This window comes from Fundulus heteroclitus, unplaced genomic scaffold (genome assembly GCF_011125445.2).
Source record: "Fundulus heteroclitus isolate FHET01 unplaced genomic scaffold, MU-UCD_Fhet_4.1 scaffold_78, whole genome shotgun sequence".
NCBI classification, from domain to species: Eukaryota; Metazoa; Chordata; class Actinopteri; order Cyprinodontiformes; family Fundulidae; genus Fundulus; species Fundulus heteroclitus.
In genome coordinates this window covers 1,099,149-1,122,971 of record NW_023397230.1, presented here as the reverse complement: position 1 = coordinate 1,122,971, position 23,823 = coordinate 1,099,149, and the positions used below count along the sequence as shown (strand labels likewise).

The 23,823-nt window shown below is 38.0% G+C and overlaps 1 protein-coding gene across 1 annotated transcript in view; it reads left to right on the top strand.

The window, feature by feature from the left end:
• adcy1a (adenylate cyclase 1a) overlaps positions 1 to 22,831 on the top strand; it is a gene marked incomplete at its 3' end in the record, with an annotated part of 58,046 nt that extends 35,215 nt beyond the window's left edge. Inside the window, 10 exon segments of the mRNA XM_036134261.1 lie at positions 110 to 268; positions 2,417 to 2,558; positions 3,172 to 3,327; positions 6,301 to 6,495; positions 12,360 to 12,457; positions 12,556 to 12,640; positions 14,792 to 14,881; positions 19,576 to 19,850; positions 20,171 to 20,297; positions 22,725 to 22,831. Coding sequence (XP_035990154.1) covers positions 110 to 268; positions 2,417 to 2,558; positions 3,172 to 3,327; positions 6,301 to 6,495; positions 12,360 to 12,457; positions 12,556 to 12,640; positions 14,792 to 14,881; positions 19,576 to 19,850; positions 20,171 to 20,297; positions 22,725 to 22,831 — 1,434 coding nt within the window.
• Positions 22,832 to 23,823: the final 992 nt, after the last annotated feature.

Sequence of the window (23,823 nt, the reverse complement as noted above, 5' to 3'; positions counted from 1 at the left end):
ATATATATATATATATATATATATATATATATATATATATATATATATATATATATATATATATATATATATATATATATAAAATTGTGCAATTTTCCTCTGCCCACAGGTCAGTGGTGGAAGCGACGGAGGTGGATCTGAACATGCGTGTTGGACTACATACAGGACGGGTTCTGTGTGGTGTGTTGGGCCTGAGGAAGTGGCAGTACGATGTCTGGTCAAATGATGTTACGCTGGCAAACGTGATGGAGGCTGGTGGGCTGCCTGGGTCAGTACCGACTGTCAGTACCTGTCAGACTGAACCAAAACAAAGCACTAACAGAGAAAAGAAAACCAAGCAAAACACTGTATTCAAAAAGCTTAATTGTTCAATGGCCAGCTCTGTTATGTTCCTTATGAAGAGGACTAGGGGATAAGTAAAAAAAATGCAACAACAGCTGGATGATCTTATTCATTACTGACTCAGCTGAGCACAGCTGGATTTTCCTAGTTATGGAAACAAAAAGCGGTGTCTTTAAAACTGACTACACCCTTGCTGCTTCATTTCCATTGGAGAAGGAAAGTAGCAGCCAGGTGCTGCAAACCAAATCCACTTAATTAAATCATCATCATCATCATCATCATCATCATCATCATCATCATCATCATCATCATCATCATCGTCATCATCGTCATCATCGTCATTGTAACCAGCTCTATAAAAGATAGATTCCCCTGGAAGAATATCAGCAATGACCTTAGATAAGCAACTGTTACTGTCCATCAATCTGGAAAGCATTAAAAAGCCATTTACAAGCAATTTGAATTCTATTCTTTTACAGATGGGTAGACAATTGTCAATTGGAAAACAGTTAAGACAACGGCTAATCCTCCTAGAAGCTTAGACCGTACCAGGCTTCAAAAAATTACAAAACATCCAAAGCTTCATCTCAGATTCTATTGGCTTAAGTTTGCTCTTTGAAAGTTGAAGTTTATCACAAGGCAATTCAAAAAAAAAAAAAAAAAAACACGGGTATGGCTCATTCATGAGAATTGAAAGAGAAAATATTTTCTCTCTCTAAAATGAATGTGGCAGCATGACACTGGTTTGTAAAGTAACATTTAAACGAAGGAGGGCAAGCGATTGTCGCCTCATTACACGTTCCATAGGAAATAAATGGAGAGGGAGTGACGTTGCTCCTCATGCCCATAAGAGCTGCTATGCACAGACAAATCCCACACATGGGCAACAAATTCCTTGTATCCAGCCATTCCTGAACCACAAGCTCCTGGTCAGAATCTGCTGGTGTTGGTCCACTGTGTTTTTTATAGTCCACATTTAATGCAGCCATATACAGGAACATTTTAGAGCACTTCACAATTCCTTTGGCTAACAAACCTTATGCAAATGCACATTTTAATTTTCCATTAGCATTTGGCTCATGCCCACACATTCAAGGGTAGGTGACCAAATGCTGGTTCAATGACCATGGTGTTACTGCACTTGATTGGCCAGCAAACGGGCCTGAACTGAACGACAAACAGAATCTATGGAGTATTGTCTCGAGGAAGTTGAGAGACACCAGATCGAACAATGTGGATGACCTTAAGTTAGCTATCAACACAACCTGGGCTTTCATTGCACCTACGCTGTGGCACAGGCAGATTGTCTGTATGCCACAGCACAACGATACAGTAATTGATGCAAAAGGAGGCCCCGCAAGATATTGAGCACACAGGCATCAACATAGTGTTCAGAAGCCTGACATTTCAGCTTGAAATATGTTTTTATTGATTTGATTTAATGTTACATTTTCATGACCTGTAATCCATAATCATCAAAATCACAAGAAATAAAGGCTTTAAATATTTCACTCTATATGTAGTCAATCTATATAAGATATAACCTAAAATAATATAAGTAACAGGTTTACCCCCAGGGATCAACTCTGAGACCTTTTTGCCTTGGGAAAAGAATCAAAAGGACTCTTCCAGCAATATTAAATCAACTTATATACATGTCAAAATAGATTATTATTCTTTTTGAAATTCACCTTATACATAATGTTCTGAACTTATTTAAACCCGTTGTGGTGTTTGTCTTTAAAAAGACAGCATCAACAGTCAGAAACAGGGCTACGGCACTGGTATTGAATTTCCATGTACTAAAACCCATGTACAGTAACAAGCAGAGTTGCATTTAAAACTGTGGAATAGGGTAATCTCTTTGGCCCAGTTTAGTCCCCTTTCATGTAAAGTAATACGATTTTACCTCTACACAGAAGATTAAAGTCATTAGGATGAATATTTCCTTACGCTGAAGAGTTTTGATCAAACCAAGGGGTTATTAGTCCATTAAAAATAATGAGGGAGCTAATGATTTAAGACCTCAGGAACTTACTTTTAACATTAACCGCTTTCATCTTCATACTCTCAGTAAGGTGCACATCACAAGGACCACCCTGGAGTGTTTGAACGGAGACTATGAGGTGGAACCAGGCTTTGGCCATGAGAGGCACGCCTTCCTGCAGAAGCACCACATCGAGACATTCTTCATCGTGCCTTCACACAGACGTAAAGTACGGGACATCGCCTCTTTCATGCTTTTTTTATTTTCCCTCTCCCAGCAACAAACAACTTGAGAAGTGTCACAGCTGTCAGTGTCATACCGTAATAAATAATCCTCTGAGGCGGAGGGAGAGGCAAAGCATGTGCTAAGCTGGCGTACACATGGGTAGTAAAACTATCTCGCTCACGCTGCACATGTGCACCATCAACGGGTGTGTGTGTGTGTGTGTCATAGCATTTTAAATCCTCTATAAAATCCACAAACATGTGCAGACAAGTGAAAGCTTTATATGTCGATATGTTGAGGTTTTATAGCTTCAAATTACTTTTGATTTTATTGCAAACAGCAATTTGATATTGTACTTTTCAATGTTATTTTAAAACTGCTTATTTATTTATGAAAGTTGAGTCTTCTAAGCCACAAAAAAAGACAAAACCACAATTTAAAACTCCGTTGCTTATTTTGTTACATTTTACTTCCAGGAATATGGATTTCAGACTGATAGGTTGTTTGAATCTAAAAAAAATACCAGTATTAGAACCTGACTACATAGTAGTAAAAACAGACAATAGTGGTTCAGTTTACTGCTGTTTTTAACACCATGTTTTTTTCTCAACCTTCAGATTTTTCCTGGTATTATCCTATCAGACATCAAACCAGCCAAGAGGATGAAGTTCAAGACAGTGTGCTACCTGCTAGTGCAGCTCATGCACTGTAGGAAGATGTTTAAGGCTGAGATCCCCTTTTCTAACGTCATGACCTGCGAGGACGATGACAAGGTTTGTGATATGCTTAACAAGCGTTTTGATGTCTTTCTTTTTCTTCATCCTGCAGTTCTTGAATCTCTAATCTGTTAACAAGCTCAAGTATTATGATCCAGATTTATGGATATTTTAGCATCATCATTACAACATGACTAGATGTAACAAGAGACCATTTTTTCACATCACTTTAGGCAAGTCTGTGCAGAAATTACTGCTGTTTCATAAATATTTTCACAGAAATATCTATGAAACAGTTTACTGAAACGCTCCTATATAATTTATTATTTTATTCTATTTTTAGTGCTAAAGGTTGTGTAAGATTTTTGCACTGATAATGGTGTGTTTGCTATTCTGCAAATATAGTGATCACAGTGGATCTCCTTTGGGATCCTATATGTCCCGTGGACATTATTCGCAATTCTTGAGGTTCATTCAGATGCAGCTTTGTAAATCTGAGCTGTACTATAATTTTCTCTTTAGAGAGAACATGTTCTCTCCTTCAAACTGTGCTTATTCACTCTCTCCTTTGGTAATTGTCCTGTCATGGTCTTCAGCATTTAAAATGCCAGCTGAGGCCTGCTGACTGAGATTGAGGGTAACCACTAGAGTTTGTTTTATTTTTTCTGACCACTCATAAATAATCTTCTTCACTGTAAACAAATAGATGTTTACAAAATATAATTAGCAAAGAAAAGAAAATTAAGGAAATATTGGCTTTTTAAAATGTTTGTTGAAACAATGCTTTTGGCAAAAGTTCTTTTGAGACGTGTAAGGAAAATGCATTTTTGGGTTAAGCAGCAGAGATTAATTTGTGGGCCATGTTCATGAAACAATTGCTAAATCTTGTGTACCAAACAGCCTTTGATAGAGGCTGTGTGATGGTGTGGGGTGGAATATCCTTAACTGGAAAAAAAAAAAAAGGCTTTCCATCATTGGAGGCCATGTCAGTTTAGAGATATTGAGATGAGATTCTGCAACCAGTGGCAGTCCAATGTACAGGTGTGTTCACATTGGCAACACAATGTCGCCACTTTTGCTTGCTGTCGTTCGCCTGACATTATCGCCGGCAGTTCGCACAGCAAGTGAGAGCAATTGCACAGTGGGCGACAAGCCAGAAATACAGCAATACAATGGCGCTATCGAGTGACACACTTAACTGCCACTCCAGCTTCCTCACTCTTCTCCAGGCTTGCTCCTTTCTGGACTTGTCTTGCTAGTAATAATTAGTTGACTTATGCAACACAGGCTGACTGCAGGCCGACCGTAAGTCGCCGTTATCAGTTTTTCTTCCATGTTGAATGAAAACGGCGTTGTCTCCGCGGCAGTCCTTCACCTCATGTCTAAGTCACATCTAGTTCCTGAAAGGGTGTCGCTACGCTACAAGACACAAAAATTCTGCTTTTCAACTCCAATAACTGTCCCTTCGCATCCATTACAGATTTCGTGTCGCTCTGGTTTCGATTTAATCATCCAAAGCTCGCATTTTGCATCACTAGAATTGCCTCTGTGGCCTCGCTTAGCATCACATTGCTCTGGTGTTGCACCTGTGCACAGGGATATTCCTTTTTCCTGCATTGTGATCAATCAAGAGCCCATTACTGAGCTGTACCATTTCTCTGGCTTGTTTAAATTAAATGTATTAAAGTAGTTCTGTTTCAAGAGCCCTTTCTTACTAAAGAAGTTATTAATAAAAGAAGACCACTCCTCCAGGGTAAAAGGATTGTGAAGACCGCCGACAGGGAAAGGTAATCATAAACACCAATATCTCCACACTTAGGGGCTAATTGGTAAACTCCAAGAAAACAATGCTCACACTTATAGAGGATTATATTTCACAGGTTACCTCCAGAATTTCAAAGTGGAGAGGACTTGTCGGCCGTCCTGACCTCAACCCCACATTTAAGGCGTCTTTAATGGACCCCATTTGTTAAATGAATAAATTGTTATATGTAAAGTATTTCTTTAATCATCCAATCCAAAAGAAAACACATTCTTCTTTACTGCTAAAACCACAAATGAGTTTTCCTTACAAATTATCAAAATTAAAGGGAAATGAATAATCTTTCCAACATTATAGGATTTATTGCTAATAACGAATGTTACAACAAAGTTATAATCTACAAACACAAAATTCTTCACTTTTTGCACTGATTTATTTTGGAAATGACCTATTAACCCATATGGCCTTCAATGGTTGCTTCTTTAAGATCATTGCATCATCTGCATCTTAAAGCGTGGCAAACTGCCAACATTTTAGCTTTCTTTTTAATTAACCTTACAGTAATTACAATAGCACCACCTTGTTGCTGATTTACCATTTCAAACCTATGCAAGCAGGAACAATGCACTATTTGAAATTCAGTAAATATTGACAGTGTAATCTGCTGTGTGTTTGTGTGCTTTTGAGTTTAAATTTAGAATAGTAAACCTGCTAAAGATCAGATCATTCTTTGTTCTTAGAGCCTCTTAATCAATACCATGCAAAAGAAAGTGGGGTGCAAGTAAACCTCAGGATTTCAGACGTGTTTATATTACTTCAATAGTGTGTAAATCAATGTAAACAGTTTTGACATTCTGAGTTTGTGACCAGTGCAAGATCCGTTAGTGTTTTCCTATTGGAGGGACATAAACTAGAGACAATGATGATACTTTTTTGGTCTTGCTAAAGTATGTGGCAGGGTCTCCTTTCTAGACTTCAGTGCAGCTTTTTATCTAAAAATGGAGCACATTCTGATTTAGTGACTGGCTTACATTAATATTCATGGGCTATAATTGTTTGGATAGGGATTTTATTGTCACCCTCAAAGAATTTCAAGCACAAACAGCACTCAGTGTGATTACCTTTGCCCCAGAAGAAATATATTTGTTTAGTTATGAGAAAACCCTCCAAGCCCCTCGCTTACAAAACTCTAAATCTGTATGCCCTACCGTCAGAGGGGAAGCCTCCCCATGCAGAGACTGATGGCGCTGTCTTTTCCTGTCTGACAGCGGAGAGCCCTGCGGACCGCATCGGAGAAGCTGAAGAGCCGGACATCCTTCTCAGCTACCGCTGTGCAGCACTCCCCGGCTACAAGAGTCAACCGCTACATCGGTCGGCTCATTGAAGCGCGGCAGACCGAGTCTGGGACATCGGACCTGAACCAATTCACCCTGTTTTACAGGAGCAGAGACAGGGAGCGCAGGGTAAGGCCTGGCACACACCTGCAGAGAAACATCTAGTTTACAGTTACAACAGAACACAGTCATACATCAAATACGAACTTTCCCTCATTACACGCGAGGCAAACTGCTTCGTGACTGCAGGATCTGCCTCCCTCTGTTTCAACACGCCCCTACACAGTTGATAATTCTGTTGTTTGCATTTGTGCGAGTGTGTTTGTATGGGGAATCCGCCCACCCTCTCAGGAGGGGTTGCAGATAATGATTTGGGAACACTGAGCGGCGCACGTGATATCCTTCTCATATGTATGTGTGGGCAGAGTTATAACGGAGACACTGACTGGGTTGTCTGTATGTGAAACTACGTACGGAGAAATTAAAATGTTCAAGTAGATCAAAATTAAAGCTGAACTTTCAAAAAAAAAAGTTATACTTTGGGAAATGAATGAAGCAGGGAGAACACAGAGACACAAATTAGTGGAATGAGTTTGTTCACTCCCACACAACACATTTTCTTTTACAGAGTTCAGGCCTTCATCGCTGCTGAACAAATTTAGATCTAACAGCATTGGAGCTTTAAAAGTTAACTTACATGCAACTAATTAAATTGGTTTTAAAGCCAGCTATTTAGAAACAAGTTATATCCCATATTTTTTAGAATATATATACTTTTATTATATTTAGTGATGTTTTCAAGCTTGTGATTTCTTGGTAAAGATTTACCTTCCTTAAACGGAATGATGGGCAGGATGGTGGAGCAGACCGGTCTGAGCCGACAGCCTTTTGCTAAGGGGTTAGCCACCCGAATCAATCAGTGTTACAGAAAGTTTGTAAATTAGTCAGTGAGTTGGTGAGTTCATGAGTGCTTTGAGCAGAATTCTTGATAATTGAGATTGTGTGGAGCAGTTTGGCAGTGAATATGTTAGTGTCCCTTTGGGAAAAGATGGCGACAGGAAGGTGTGATAATTTAGCTCCTTAATGTCAAAGTCAAAACCCAATTTAAACATGTGTATGGGTATTTAATTGTACCATGAAAGTTGTGTGATATACTGTGCCTATAGCAAAAGCATCCATACCCTATCAGCTTGAATGTCATATTTTGCTGTGCTGCAATCTTAATCATAAAGTATGGTTTTATTTATCAGGCTTTCACATGACAGACTAGCACAAAGCATAGCTGAATTTCAAAGTGTCAGGTAAATAAGTTTTTGTTAAAATAGTCTGACATGTAAGGCATGCATCTTTATTCCTCCTCCAGCTTAGTCAATACTTTGAACCATCTGTACTTGTTATTAGAGCTGTAAGTAATATGGGTTTTGTCTCTACAAGTTTTCCTTATGCAGAAACTGAAATTTCTCCTCACTTGAACTGGATGAAGAGCATGGCTGAACATGTATTTTAAGCAAGAAATATATTCTCATGGATATATAGATTTTGACTTTTCCTGGGTAGTCTTTCCGCTGGTAGCTGCTCTTTTGCAGACTCTCACTAGTTTTCTTCCAGGGTTTCTCTGTTTTTAGCTCCATTTGTTGTCCCATCAGCTCTGAGCAGCTTCCTTGTCTCTGCTGGCGAAAGTCTTCCCCAACAGCATGATGATGCCACCACTATGTTCCATAGTGGGGATGTTGTGTAGTCTTAGTTCTCTACCATCCATACCATTTTGGTGGAGACAAAAATATTCTCCTTCCACATTTGTTGGATACCCTACATTCTCATGGTAAACTGTCAATGGGACTAATGGCTTCCTTCTTGCCACTGTTCCACAAAGATGTATCTTGTTTTCTGCTTGGCCATGGTCATCCTGTCAACAGAATATCCCACGTGAGCTTTGGATATCCACAGCTCCTTCAGACTTACCATTATAAATATCTTGGTTTTATTCTAGATAATGAACTTTCTTTTAAAAATCATATTGCAAATCTATTACGAACATTGAAAATGAAGATTGGGTTTTATTATCGAAATGGACCGTGTTTCTCACTCAAAGCTAGAAGTAAATTGGTTGCAGCAACATTCCTGCCACTTCTGGATTATGGAGATGTTTTATATATGAATGCTTCAACCAAATGTCTGAAATCTTTGAATACTGTTTATCATTGTGCTTTAAGGTTTATAACTGGGAGTAGACGTTTGACACATCATTGTGATTTGTATGCAAAAGCTGATTGGCCTCCTTTAAGTGTTCGGAGAAACAATCATTTGATGATCCTGATCTATAAATCTCTACTTGGACTAACACCAACTTACTTAAGCTCTCTTTTGCATAGATCTAGTAGTTCACATGCTTTACGCTCAAATGACTTTATCCTTCTACATGTTCCTCGTGTTCGAACTGATAAAGGAAAGAAAGCATTCAGTGTGTTGGCTCCTATAGCGTGGAATCAGCTCCAGTCTGAGCTCAAGATGTCAGAAACTATTTCATTGGACTTATTTCGAGCGGTTCTTAAAGATAGACAACAAGCTTGTATGAAACAGTGTCACTGCTTTTAAATTGTTTTTATTGTTTTATATTTGTGCATATGTATTAATTGGTTTTATTTTTGTAACCAGGTTGTAGTGTTTTTGCAGATTTCTGCCCAGGTCCCCCTTGAAAATGAGATCCAGATCTCAACGGGGTTTACCTGGTTAAATAAAGGAAATAAAAAAAAAAAAAAAAAAAAAAAAAAAAATGGGCCTCCTGGCTGATTCTTGGATTAACTGCTCTGCTTACTGGTTGTGTCAGTTCAGATGAACGACCTTGTCTTGGTAGGGTTGCTGTTGTGCCATACTCTTTCAGTTTTTGAATGATGGGTTGATCAGTGCTCTTCTGAGATATCATTAGATTGCTTTGTAACCTAAACCAGCTTTAAACATCTCTAGGTCTTTACCCCAGCATGTCTGCTGAGTTCCTTGGTGTCTCTGATGCTATTTGTTCACTAACGTTCTCTACCAAACCCCTGAGGCCTTTACAGAACAACAGAATGTAAACTGAGATTAATTTACATAAAAAGTGCAACTCTGTTTACTATTTAGGTGACTTTTAAATGTAATTGGTTGCACCAGATTATGTTTTGAAGTATTTGAGTAAAGGGGGGTGATTATAAATAATGTGTTTTGCTTCTAAAGATTTTATTTTTCGTACTATGCTTGGTGTTGTTCTATCATAAAACAAAATACGTTGTAATTTTAGGGGTTTAATATAACAAAATGGATATGAATATTTTGGATTAAAGAGTAAATCCACCACTGTTTTATGCTGGTTAATGCCTGAAGTCTTGCCACTGTGAGCTGAGCTATTGCGCAACATATATTGAGTCTGAAAATAACCGATAACAAAGTTTATCAGATTATTTAACTTATTTCGGGGCATTTTGCAGTTTAATGAAAGAAAAGAGAGAACAGTTGCATGGCTCCAAAAAATAAAGTTTGTGACTTTTGATTTCAGCCTAATCCTACCCTGGATTTAAAAAGCAAAAAGAATGTGTTCAAACTGCAGATTGATTTGGATTGGGAAGCGCCCGTACCAACAAGCACGCTGTAGTGTAAGAGAAAGCTAATGTTGCCCCATGATGACAGACTTTCTACAGCGGTCCATGTTGACTCAACCAGAGCATTTTTAATGCTCTGGTTGAGTCTAAGCAGTGATTTTCTGACCACAAAGCTGAGAAATATACCTAGAATTCTTTGTTATCAGTTCCACCCTTAGTTGAAAAAAACCTAAAGCAGTGAAGAGTATATATAACATTGTATATATATAATTTATCCTTATCATGGTTTTCTTTACAATTTTTTTTAAATAACTTCAGTGTTAAACAGCAGATATCCCTGTCCAAACACACTTTCTGATAAAAATTATAAAGAGTCAGAGAGAGTCAGAAGCAGAGAGGCAGAGACGAGCCATTTATCCTGCAAGCTTCTGGCCTCTCAGCAGACGAAGCTTGCAGGGGCTTCCCGGGGTCCGAGCTCCGTATGGTGGGCACTGAGTTAAAATTTACAGCTTCAGGTGGGATCCTTTTACCTCAGCCATGGCCGGAAAAAGGAGAACATGTTAATAGCTTAAAAGATTTTTATCCACAGTGACATTATTTTTATTAGTTTGATTTTGCGCTGACTCCTCAACTGCCCAGTTGAGAGAGCTTTCAGACCGTGCCTAGTTCAAGCTTCCTGTAACGGCCGACTGCTGCTCCCGCCGGCTATTTTCAATCACAGAGTTCAGATTTACAGCATTGTGAGATCACGGCTAAGGCGGGAGAGAGGATAACACATCAATAGTTTAAAACGTTTTCAACTTCACTGAAATCATTTTTATTGGTTTGGTTTCACGCTGACTGCCAGGCTGTGGGAAACAGAGAGCGATTCGGGCTTTTACCGAGCACGAGCTGCTTTCAGCATCCACCTCTGCAAAAGCACCCCGCTGCTCCCCCCGGGTGCTCTAAGTCTGAAAGGCAGACAGCCGCTGCCTTCTACCGGATGAGTTGGATGAATGGACACCTCAGAGTTAAAACTTAACAGCTTTCTGGGTGTAAAATCGAGAGAAAGCCTTAATAAATCACCAGATCTGACACAGCACATCTTGATATAGAAAGCTGAAATGTCCTTTCTTTTTCCTTCAGGCGTGGTTTGTGGTTTGTAAATGATGAAATTATATTTCGGTTTTACCCACTCTGTTCATAATGGTTCTTAAAAGAGCACTAAGTAAGATATTTACTTTAAAATCAACTTAAAGCATTCTCATTTCTTACCCTGGATGGAAGCAACAATACCTATAAACAATCGGTCCTCTCCATCAACAATGTCTTAGTCCAGTTTTTCTGCTGTCAAACCTGGAGGTACGGTCTGGAACTACTTTGGTGTAGTGTGTAGCCTGTGTTTACTTCCTGGTTCCTTAGCCAATCATATGAAAGTTGCCAGAGTTTCTAAAACAGAGCACAGCATTTGGTCTTTTATTTTAGGAAAAGAGCAGCAGCCTGCAAACATGAAAACTAGTAAGGGAAGCGGACCAGAAGTAGAAGAGAATAAAAAAATCATATATCTGTCCTGTGGAAGTAAAAATTCAGTGATGTTTCACAGCAACAACGCACCGTTGAGTAAATGGCTGGTCTCTGTGAAAGGCATTGTGTATGTCACGTATTACTATGTGTCTTACTACTTATTGCTCCTTTAATATTAATATCTTCGCTCTTCAATTTTTCTGGGCTTCCTCAGAGAAAAACCTTCTAATTTCTCATGACCCGGCCGCGCATGATTTATGGCAGCACTGCTTCTGTCAGTCTGCCCTAGGACAGCTGTGGCTACAATGACTGATTGTATTGCAAAGTGCTTTGGAGTCCTCAGACTTGATAAAAGTATTATACAAGTGTAGGCCATTATAATACTTGCTGATTGTTATTTGATTTGTTGATCTTTCACAATTATTATGGGAAACGTGTCAACAGTTTTATCAATTTCTTCTGTTGATCTTTGACTGTTTTTAGAAAAAAAGCAACATACTATAACAGTTAAATAATAAAAATGTGAAAAAACAGCAACGAGTCATTTTACTGTTGAAACGTCTGTAAAAACACTTTTTTTGTGTTTTTCAACAAAATTTGACTAAACTGTAATAATACCTATACCAAGATAAAAACCTTCAACAGATTTTCATATTATTGACTTTAGACTTTGCTAGGTCCCCAAAGGCAATTTGTTTGCAGCAAGTAATAGTAGTAGCATCCGGTATAGTATTATTATTTGTTGCTACTTATTGCTAGTGTGGATGCTTGGAAGGTGAACACATACCAAACTCAGCATTTACAAAAGATAAATCCATGTACAGCATTTAACCTGGATACCCAAATCCTGGATACACAAATGCAGGCCCTGACGAATGAATGCTAAAAATATCTTACAGCGTTCTCTGTTTTCCCTAGTATCACCAGGTTTATGACGACCATTTCATCAGTGCGGTGGTTCTCTCTCTGATCCTGGGTGCCCTGTTTGGCCTTATCTATCTACTAATGATCCCACAGTACGAACACCCCTTACACAGTCACACACACATCATTCTGTATTAATCCATGGAGAAACTTCAGGATGTGCTTTCTATCCTTGGTGTTTCTTTCTTAGGGGGATGCTGGTGTTGCTGCTGCTGGTGCTGTGTGTGTGTTTCCACGTGGCCTGTGTGATGTACCTGCATCTCACCAGAGTTCAGGTAGGACCTTCTGTCTTCTCCGAAGAGCCACTGGTCTTCAGAGGGTCTTTTTTTATTTACATTTTGTGATACTTTGTGAATCAAATAAATCCTTCTGTCACTTATATCCAAATTAATAGCTGTGTGGTCATTTGTCTTCATTACAAAATTTGTTATAGTTGTTTTATGTCCTTATTTCTACTCCATGCCTCAACAAGTGATGGTGATTCTGTATGTTCTTTGTGGCGTTTGAGATTTGTTATGGTTTTGAATCTACAGTTATGACTTTTTTAGCAAAGGTTTTTCAAAAATGAAGACATTTTAGTATCAGAGTATTTTTTTCGTAGTCAGTTGGGAATAACAAAGCTTCAAGGGGAAGGTCAGGTCTTCTGCATTTTTTAATACTTTAAAATCTCTATAGTCAATTTTTCTCAAATTTCATAGAACTGCTGGAGGTTTTTCCTTCCGGCTAATGGGTGGTTTTTCTTTCCACTGTCGCTTCATGCTTGCTCAGTATGACGGATTGCTTCAAAGCAGTGGACAATGCAGACGACTCTCCCTGTAGATCTACGCTTCTCCAGGAGTGAATGCTGCTTGTCGGGACTTTGAAGCAATCAACTGGTTCCCTTATATAGGAAATTTTTGACCAATCTGTATAATATGATTAATTTTGACTTTGTAAAGTGCCTCGAGATGACATGTTTCATGAATTGGCAATATATAAATAAAACTGAATTGAAAATTGAATTAAAAAAAACTACTAATTATAATATTATATATATATATATATATATATATATATATATATATATATATATATATATATATATATACATACATACATACATACATACATACATACATATATATATATATATATATATATATATATATATATATAATTTTACATTTTGGAAATTTTACATATTTAATTAATGTATTCTGTTTTATGACTATTTTATGACATCATTGTATTTAATGTTTTAACTAGTGTAATCTGTTATTTTCTGGCTTTAAAAATTACATTATGATCTTGGTTTATTTATTCATCTGGTAATTGTATATTATTTTAAGTTTGTCTCTATTTCATCTGACTATTTTTACAGTTTTTATGAGATTGCAGTTTACATTTTTGCCAATAAAACTAAACTAAGCACTAGAAAATCAAGCCAGACAATATGTTGCGTTTAAAGGGCAAATTTAAGCCAGAAAGCTAGACGCAGTCAGTGAACCTCTGCAGGAGCGGGCTGGTTTCTACCTGGCAGTGGTGAGAGCAAGCTTCACTCACTGCAGAGGCGTCAGACAGAATGGCAGCGATCAGTCCGTAATCCAAAGGGCAGGGGACGGTCATACACAGATAATCAGAGGTTGGCAGGCAAATCCAAAACATTAGGCAAGCTCATATGTCAGCAAAGAGAAAACAGGTCTTTGTCCAGATAACAGACGCTTGGTATAAAGTTCAATAAGGGCAAGGCAGGGAAATCCAGGACATGGAATCAAGGTCGAAAAGTAGTGATCAGACATGGAGAGCACCCTGGAGATCTACTGGCAAGCACTTTTGACACATCTTGTGTTTTTTTATCGCGTTTTTTTTTTTTTGTGACAAACAACTTTACGGTGTATTACCACCACCTTCTAAATTGAAGTATGGGTCAGAAGTTATCCAACCATGATTGTTCTATTTTTACAATAGCATAACAGGAATAACAACAGCGGGGCAAATCAGAAAGTTATCTAATCCTATTTCAGCACGTTCAAGCCTATATACGAGAATATTGTGATCAACTATCAAATGCAGTGTTGCGATCTAACAGGACCAATACAGACACAGGTGGATAGAAGTGGCCCTGACAAAGTGGCTGTGGAGTGCTTAAGTAGTGCAGGAAGCACGTGTGAGACATGAGGTTTATTATAGCCGAGCAGGTGGGCAAGGTTGCCTGTAAAACGCAGACATGTTTGTTTGTTGTGGTTAGGGACCTTTTGATAGCATAATACTATTATTTTCCTCAATATTGAGTTTGCACCATTATTATGGGATTTTTTTTTAGATTTCTATGTCTCACTTCTGTCTATGTTTGACTTTTCAATGGAATATTATTATGCCTTTCTTAATTTGCTGACCGTTAATCTTCAGCCTCTCACTCCATCAGTTTTTTTTTTTTTTTTTTATAGTGCCAACCAGGCTGTCTGACCATCCAGATCCGAACAGTCCTCTGCATCTTCTTGGTTCTGCTCACCTACTCTGTTACACAAGCCTGTGTGGTATGTCTTTGTGCTGGACACCAGTGGATCTTTGTAATTATTAGCACCTATTCATCCTATGTTGCAGTAGCATAATCATAAACAAACCTTTTTTTATATACGTTACATCACAAAATAACCATTGTCACACTTATCAGCACCCCTTACAGTTCTTATAAAATACATGTAATATATTTGTTATTTATACTTTGTTTTTAAAATGATCAGGGCTTGATTAGTTATTACTGACTTCCTATTCTCCTTGTTGTATAACTAACATAAAAGCAAAATTCTCTGATCTACACTTCAAAATCAAAAAGATGTCAATCAAGTAAGATATAATTGCATAAAGCTTCCATAGCAACTAATATACTGCATATGCATGACAGGGAGTTATGTAGGCATGCAGGGCATGCAGAAAAAAATTATTGCAAAGCAAGTTTATTTCGTACCATACCATTCCAATTTTATTTATAAAGGACACCCACAGGACCAAAGTGCTATACACAATCGTAGAATACAAATGATCAACCATAAAACAATAAGCAGAATGGCACATAAAAGTAGTAATAAAATTAGAGAAAGTAATACACAGTAAAACCATGTCAACATCTCAAATTGTGTCAAAGCCAAGGAAAAGAGAGGATTTAAAATCAGAAAGTGAAGAGACCTGTCTAATGCCCGAGGGAAGGTAATTAGAGCAGTTGGACTCGGATCATGCGATGATTGCATCATCGCACAATAGTAGCGTACTTAGGTTTTAAATAAATTTAAAATCATCGTCCATGGAGTCAAGTATGAAGTAAGATCCGCTGTGGCTTTCCCTTTTTCTGGTGCGCTTTATGCTACCACACTTCTTCCTTCCACACAACATTCTATTAATATGCTTGGATATAGAACTCTGAACAACCAGCTCCTTCAGCATTGACCATTTTGGGGTTTACCATCCTTGTGAAGGATGTCACTGAAATGACATCTGTCAATAAAAAGTCTTCCCCATGATTGTATTGCCTTATGACCCAAAGTGAGAGACTGATTAATGTCTCAGGAAACCTTTGCAGGTGCATTGAGTTGATTAGTTGATGTTAGTGTGACACTGTGAATTTCCAATATACATTTTTTTTACAGTATTCTAGTTTTCTAAGACACTGAATTTGATGTTCTCATGATATAAAAGCTATGATCATCAAAATTACAAGAAACAATGGCTTGGAATATATCTATAATTTTCACTTTCTAACGTGACTGGCGAATAATATTGCAATTTTACCCAATATATATATATATATATATATATATATATATATATATATATATATATATATATATATATATATATATATATATATATAGATAGATATATATAGATATATATTAGATGTACCTGTACATCTGAACTCCAGTCACTGAAAGTCCAATATAGACAACTTAACTGGCTATACAGGAAAACTGGCCTCACTATTCACAAAGAAATGTATAATATCCACCTACTGCGCTACAAGGACTCAATTGCCAAATCAAAAGCCACCCACTGCTCTGGTCTAATCTGTCTCAGCAAAGATAATACCAAGTCAGTCTTTTCACTTGTCAGCAAAATTCTTCAATCCCCCTCCGTCCCTCCCCACCCCTTTATGCACTCAGCTGACTCATGCAATTCCCTAATTTTATTTTAATGAAAGTAATCACAAAATTCCTAGTCTCCTCAGTTTAGACACTTCAGTTGTCTCCTCCATGGACTTTTTAAATTATTGCCAGCCCTTGTCATTACTTGAACATGAATTGCAGACCTTATCTCTCAATCCAAGTCATCCACCTGTCCTCTTGATCCCCTCCCTACAATTTTGTTAAAATCTTGCATTTCCTCTCCGCTTCCTCTCGTTTATGCCATCATCGACTTCTGGAGTTTTTCCCTGCCATTTCAAATTTGTAGCTGTTGTTCAAATACTGAAAAAAAAACTGGTTTCGATCCTAACAACTACAATAACCTGTGCCCCATTGCTAACTTACTTTTTATTTCGAAAATTCTAGAAAAAAAATGCATACCCACTCAACTTTGTGTCCATTTAACCCAAAAATCTCTTCATGAACATGGTTTTTGCCCCACCGCAGCACTGAAACTGCCCTCCAAAAAAATCATAGATGACCTCTTCATGACACCTGACTCTGATCTTCTTCATCCTTCTCATTCTATCTGCTACCTTTCATATGGTGTCTCACACTATTTCTTTTCTCAGTAGACCGTCTTCCATTGGCACTACCCACACCCCACTCGAGTGGTTTAATTCTTATCTGTCAGGCTACACTCAGTTCGTCCAACTCAAGTCCTTTAGATTGAAACCCCTCTCCTGTTACACAAGGTGTGCACCAGGAATGAGCCTTTAGGGTCTCTTCTCATCATCGTTTGTCTCCATCCTCTTGGCAATATGTTCGGAAAATTCATCATCCATATCCACTGCTATGCAGATGACACCCAGATCTACGTTTCCACCACACCCAATTCCACACTCCCTTCTTCCCTCTTCCTCCACTGCTTATCTGAAACAAAATCTTGGTTCACAACTGGTTTCCTCCAATTAAACGGTGACTATTATAATAATAATAATAATAATAATAATAATAATAATAATAATAATAATAATAATAATAATAATAATAATAATAATAATAATGTTATCTGGGCTAAAGAAAAAAAGAACTGGACTGTTGCACAGTGGTCCAAAGTCCCCTTTTCAGATGAAAGTAAAGTTTACATTTCATCCAGACCTCAGTCTTGCTAAAGCATGTAGAAGCACATAATCCACATTGCTCAAGGTCCAGTGTGAAGTTTCCACGGTCAGCAATGATTTAGGGCCATGTCATCTGCTGCACCCAGTTTCACAAAGCCGGGGTAGTGGCTATCCAGAGTAATTTCTGGGGTAAATTCCTGCATACCCTGGATTTTCCATTTCAGAAACTTAGGAAGCCATTACCCTGAGTCAAATAATGACAACAAATTACTCAGTGAAACAACCTTGCTCGGTAGCAGGGTTGTCTGGACTAACTCAGTTTTTCCTACTTTTTAGCCGAGATCTGGACTAGGACGTGTTGGAAAAGGCAAAAATACTCCACAGTAACTGCCCATTACTAAGGGGTGGACCTGTTTCGGTTGAATTTGCATGTTATCTAAGCCATTACAAGGCCTTTGTTTGGTAATGGTATAAAGCTTGGTACTGCTCATTACTCCAGACTTTTTGAATTCAGAAAGCTTCCTGGAGAGGAAGTGAAACGTCTTCAACTACGGAAAACAAGTCCAGTTGTTTTGTTTTTAACTTTTTTTGTAATAGTTAATATAAAATCAGGTTGGCACAAATTGTACACCAATAAGAAAATCAGTGTCAACTAATTCTTTTAGAAGGATGTGTGAAGCCAAATGCTGGCAAAAAAGATGAATGAAAATCATTTAACTTCAATAACTCACACCATCCCATCATTAATTGCATATGTTGAACACCGGCAATTGATGCTTTAGTTGATTAAGGTTAAACATAAGAATAACTTATAACTGGACATTACCTGATTAAACTGTATTGTCAAACTTCATCTTGCTTTGCTGCCACATCCTTTTTATGCCTGTCAGGTTTACCTAGAAACGTAATCTAGGTACAACTCTAGGTAACCCGCATCCAAAAGAAAAAAAAAGAGGAGAAAGGACAGGGTGCATTAAACACGTGTCTAGGTGACACCCGACAAGTTAGTAAGAGAACGTGGCAGCAAATCAAGATGACGTATGAAAATACAATCTTAGGTCCAGTTATAGGTTATTCTTATGTTTAACACAATAATTGGCTATAATCAACATTTGCAAATAATGATAGGATGGTGTGAGTTATTGAAATAACTCACACAATACAATATAATGCTTATTCATCTTTTTGCCAAAATTTGGCTTCATCCTTCCTTCCAAAAATGAGTTGATGCTGATTTCCTTGTAGGTGTATCTTTTGAGCCAACCTATATTGATTATATAGGCTATATATATATTTAAGTTGAAATAAAACTGGTGCTATATAAGTGAAGAAATGGGCCATAGCCCTAACAGTGTTGGTGGGGAAAATATATGAATGGAAGTTAAAATATATGAATGGAAAATTAAAGCTGGAAGTCTCAAAATTTGATACAGAATAAATTATTCCTTTCATTCTGTGTAGTTCTTTTATTAAATCTTAATTCTTTTTTTTCTGCTGCATTTACCGTGATCATTTGTTTAAAATGCTGCTAAAAGCTCACTTGAGTCTACACCCCTTTAGAAACGTAACCTTGCTTTATTTAATGTTTTCTCATTTTTTTTACTTAATTTCGTTTCACTAATTGGTCTGTCTTTTTATATAAAAGCAAAACGACACAATGGAGGATTTAGCCTAGTTTCATTAGTTTGTGGAGGTGAATATAAATCTGTGGAGGAAAGAGGCACAATCATAGATTTAGCTTCCTAATTTTAGCAACCAGTGATGTTTTCAACAAGAACCTGAAACCTAAAACACCTACGAGGAAGGCAGTACAATTGCAGTCAAATAAACACAAACTTCTGATCTACTTTCATTCAATTAGTGCCATTTCCTACATGATCACGAAGTAACAACTTTTTTTTGTCAGACTGCTGAAACAAATCTGTACTTGTATCCCATGAAGGCTGAGTGGAAGGTCTCTGTTACATGACCACATGTGATTCTTTCCAGGCAGCTTGTGTACCGTGGGGTAACGTCGAGAGGAACTCTAGCCATTTTGTGGAAGACATCCCTGCCGACGCCCTCGGGGTCGGACCTGCCAACAGCACCGCAGTGGACAGGACGGGTCCCGGCATGGCCTACGCTCTGCTGTCCTGTGTGGCCGGGACTCTCACTGTGGTCCCTTACCTCCGTGTTTCATCGCTCCCGAAGATCCTGCTGCTCCTCCTCCTCTCCCTCACATACACGGCGGTTATGGAAAGCAGTGGCTACCGTCAGGCTGTGGGGTGAGGCCTTCCTGCTTTAGCCTGGATCTGGTTTACAAAACGAAGATTAGATCCAAAGTAGTAATATCCCTGTTAAAATCTGATCCTTTGTGATAAAGATGCTTTGCTACTGAAGGATGATGACTCGAACAGAAGCTCATATGATGGCTGACACACTAATAACTCTGAAATTTCACTTTAGTAAAGAACTGAATACCTCATCCTTATCAGCATTTATAGACAATTCCTAAATTAATCTTATTGTTATGTTATGGGGGCTCTTAACAACATTAAAAAATAAAACATTTCTGTGTGTTCTGTGTGTTTACATCATGATCCAGTGGTGGCTTTCTGCACACTCGAGGCTACGATCCCGTGTTGGCCGTCTTGCTATTTTCTGGAGCTCTGGCTCTTCATTCCAGGCAGCTGGATTTCAAGCTGAGGCTCGATTATCTTTGGGCAACTCAGGTGAGATTGCATCCAAGCATATTGAAATCTATCTTTTCTCATGAACCTTTGGAGGTGGAAAAAGACTGAACCGGATCCTGGGCCTTTACAAGATCCAAGGGTTTTCATTCACACCACTCCTGACTTATTTTAACTTTCCTTCTAAATGTCAGTCTTTGGTATGGACTTTCTAATGTGGTCTTAATGAATACTTTTCCAGGCCTCAAAGTTTGTCTTTGGACTTTGGCTCCTTTGTGAATAATATCTAGTCCCTTTGCTGTGTCTGACTTTGTGAGCATATCGCAACTGCTCATAAAAATAGTTACGGTTCTAAGATGCATCTTAAAAACTATATCAAGTCCACTTTCTACAATAACTTGAATTAAAGAAACTATACATATTCAGATTTTTAAAACCTTTTAAAAACATTTGCAGAAATGTCCATTAAAATGTTTAACATCTTTATATGTATGTATTTTAAGAATACAGCTGGAGAACCTGATATTCTGCCGGACCCAGAGCTTCACTTTAAAAAAAAAAATCATTGCAGAATATGAATAATGGCAGATGAGGCAGGCAGTAATGGGCAGGAGACCAGAGGATGCAGGTGGGGTGACTGGCAAAACCACACTTCAACATGCGTAGCAGGCAGTGACAGACTTGAATCTGAGATGAAGACAGAAGCTGACCAGAACGGGCAATGCAGACCGAGGAACCACCACAACGGGCAGAGCAAGTGGCTCAAACTCACAGGGAGACAGAGCAGACTTGTGCACTACACAGACACTGACAGCATACAACAGTGAGGGCTGAACACAAATGAAACAGAAGAGTCCAGCTTGCTGGACACACAAAAACTGGTAGAGACACAGCGGCATAATTATATGAAGCAAGATGAGACGATCTGGCAGAGAGTGGATGACTGAGGCAGGTATAAGTAGGCATGAACAGGTGAGCAGAGTGGACTCTAATTAGAGCAGCAGGTGGATCTGATCAAGAGCAGAGCTGTGGCTAAAGGAGACTGAGCTGATTGGATGAAAACTGGTGGCCGAGGAGTGGACAGAGCTGATAGGATGGTGGCTGAGAGGTGAAAGGGCAGATTCAAGAAAAGTCTGGAAAAGTCCAAAACAAACAAACAAAAACCTAAATCATGACAGTATATATATATGTGTGTGTGTGTGTGTGTGTGTGTGTAAACAAATAAGAAGTTATGCGTATATACTTAATAGTCATATAGTTAGTTGCCATTTGTAAGATTAGAATAAAAAACAAATCTTAAAAGTTATAATATTTTCATGTTACTTTGACTTCTAACTTACACTGTGAGGTATTTTAAAATTGTTTTAAGCTGGTGTTGTCCAAAAATCATGCCATGCGGCCAGAGCTTGGTGTGCAACAAGTTGCCAAACGTGTAATTTTTACTCTGAGGGGAAGGTTTCTGGACAATCCTCCAGCAAGAAACCAACTCTGTTTGTCCACCACAGATTAACAGCTTTCCCTTCTTCCTTGTGCTCGCTTTTTCTCAGTTTAGATACGTTAACTTTCCCACAAGCTAACCAATTGGTTCTTTAATAACGAAAAATGGTATTTTGGAACAAGGAGAAGGTGTCCCCACTTGGCATTAAACTAACGTCATAAGAATCAATGCATCATCAGTTTGAGCATGTGCTTTAGTAATTTTTAAAATGCAATGCATATTTATGAGCTCTACAATGAGTCTGTCAAAGCAAAGAAAGAATGGGCTGAAGAGTGTAACGCACTGTATTTTTTTTTTTTTGCACACTGATAAATAGAATGAAGTCTTTATATTGTGATATTATATCACAGTTTGATTTTACTCGGCTGATTTAGGTAAAAGCGGATGGCGCACTGGTTGGTGACTAGTCACCACTCAACACAAATCATGCCAGGAATGATTAAAAAAATGTAGATTAATGACGTTCAGATACTACACACAGGATGTTTTTCTGTTGTACCGAATAGGAAATACATTTTGAATAAAAAGTCAATAGAAATTAAATGAATACATTTGGTTGAATACAGTTATAAAACTGGGAAAATGTTTGGGTGTAGATTCAAACAGAAAGATGTTCAATTGGAGCAGACAATTGGAAATCCTGTCTTTTCAGAATGTATTGCTTGATAACTTTTTTAATCTGGGCTTAAATCAAATTTGTCAAACCATTAGACCTTGGTTGACTTTAGATTGTTCTTACAAATTCTTATTATTATTTACAATAATTATGTATTTAAGCTGCAGTTTTCTTGTGTGTGGTCTGTGGAATAAAAGCCTGATTGTTGCGGTTTTAAGATAAGCTCCATCTTTGTCTTGTTTGCAAATCATTATCTCCCTCTAGTGATAAGCACTTGCCATTACATCTCTATTTGGAGCACATTCTTCTAGCGAATTTCACTGTTAAAAGCACCGTCCTTTATCTGTGTTTCCAGGCAGAGGAAGAGAGGGACGACATGGAGAAGGTGAAGCTGGACAACAAGAGGATCCTGTTCAACCTGCTGCCAGCTCATGTGGCTCAGCATTTCCTCATGTCAAACCCCAGAAACATGGTGAGGCATCATCAGTGATACAGACTGTGTTCCGAAGTGATTAAAATCACTTCAGAAAGAAAGAAATAGCCTCAAAAAGCTGGTCACCTGTTGAATAGAAGTCAAAAACCTTAAGAGCAGAAACATCAGGTTTAAAGAGATCAGGTTAAGCTAAATCTACGCAGAGCTGTTTCTTCTTCCTATTCATAGAAGTGGAATACAGGTCAAATGTAGAATTTTACACCTGTAGCTTTAAAATGAATAAACCACAACAGTTATTTCTAATTTGATCACAACCCTTTGGATTCAATTTCTGAAACTGCGGGGACTTGAAATGTGAGGGTAGTTAAAACGCCCTAAACCTATAAACTGTGGTCCAGCAGCTGCTCTGTGAGCTTTTCGCAACTATAAATGGGTGAAAATCGTCAATAATCGTACTCCCATCCATTTATTTTGCCCTGATATGACGTAGAGAGCCAATGTTTAATCCCGTTACAGGGCCTGATAAAGTTTGTGCACCAGAGCACCATATGACAGAAATAAAAGTTGACCCTCAGCTGCTGTTCTGAAATATAACATTAAAATATTATAAAATCTGTGTTTGAAGCTACCTTTTCTTTAAAGGTTTTTGCTTCAGCAATCATGTGTTTTATGGTGTTTATTGTTTTGAAATTACTTCTGATAGTTCCTCCTGTTGGTGTCATATGTTGTTCTCCAGGTTGCAGGCATAACTGAATTAAAGAACAAAAAATATAATAAAATAAACTCATGATCTATGACCCAATGCTTTAAGGGTACTTTCTGAAAGATTGTTTTACAGGAACGATAATGAATCTAACTAAAGTAAATGAACCCAGCTGTCAAAACATAAATGTGTCATTAGAACTGCAGTAATGTTTTGCTGATGAGCTTCTTCAGTTTTTTTTGGAAATGCTTAAAACCATTCCAAGAAAATGGGACTAATTACAAAATCATGCTCCGCTGTGGAACTAAAGGGGGACTG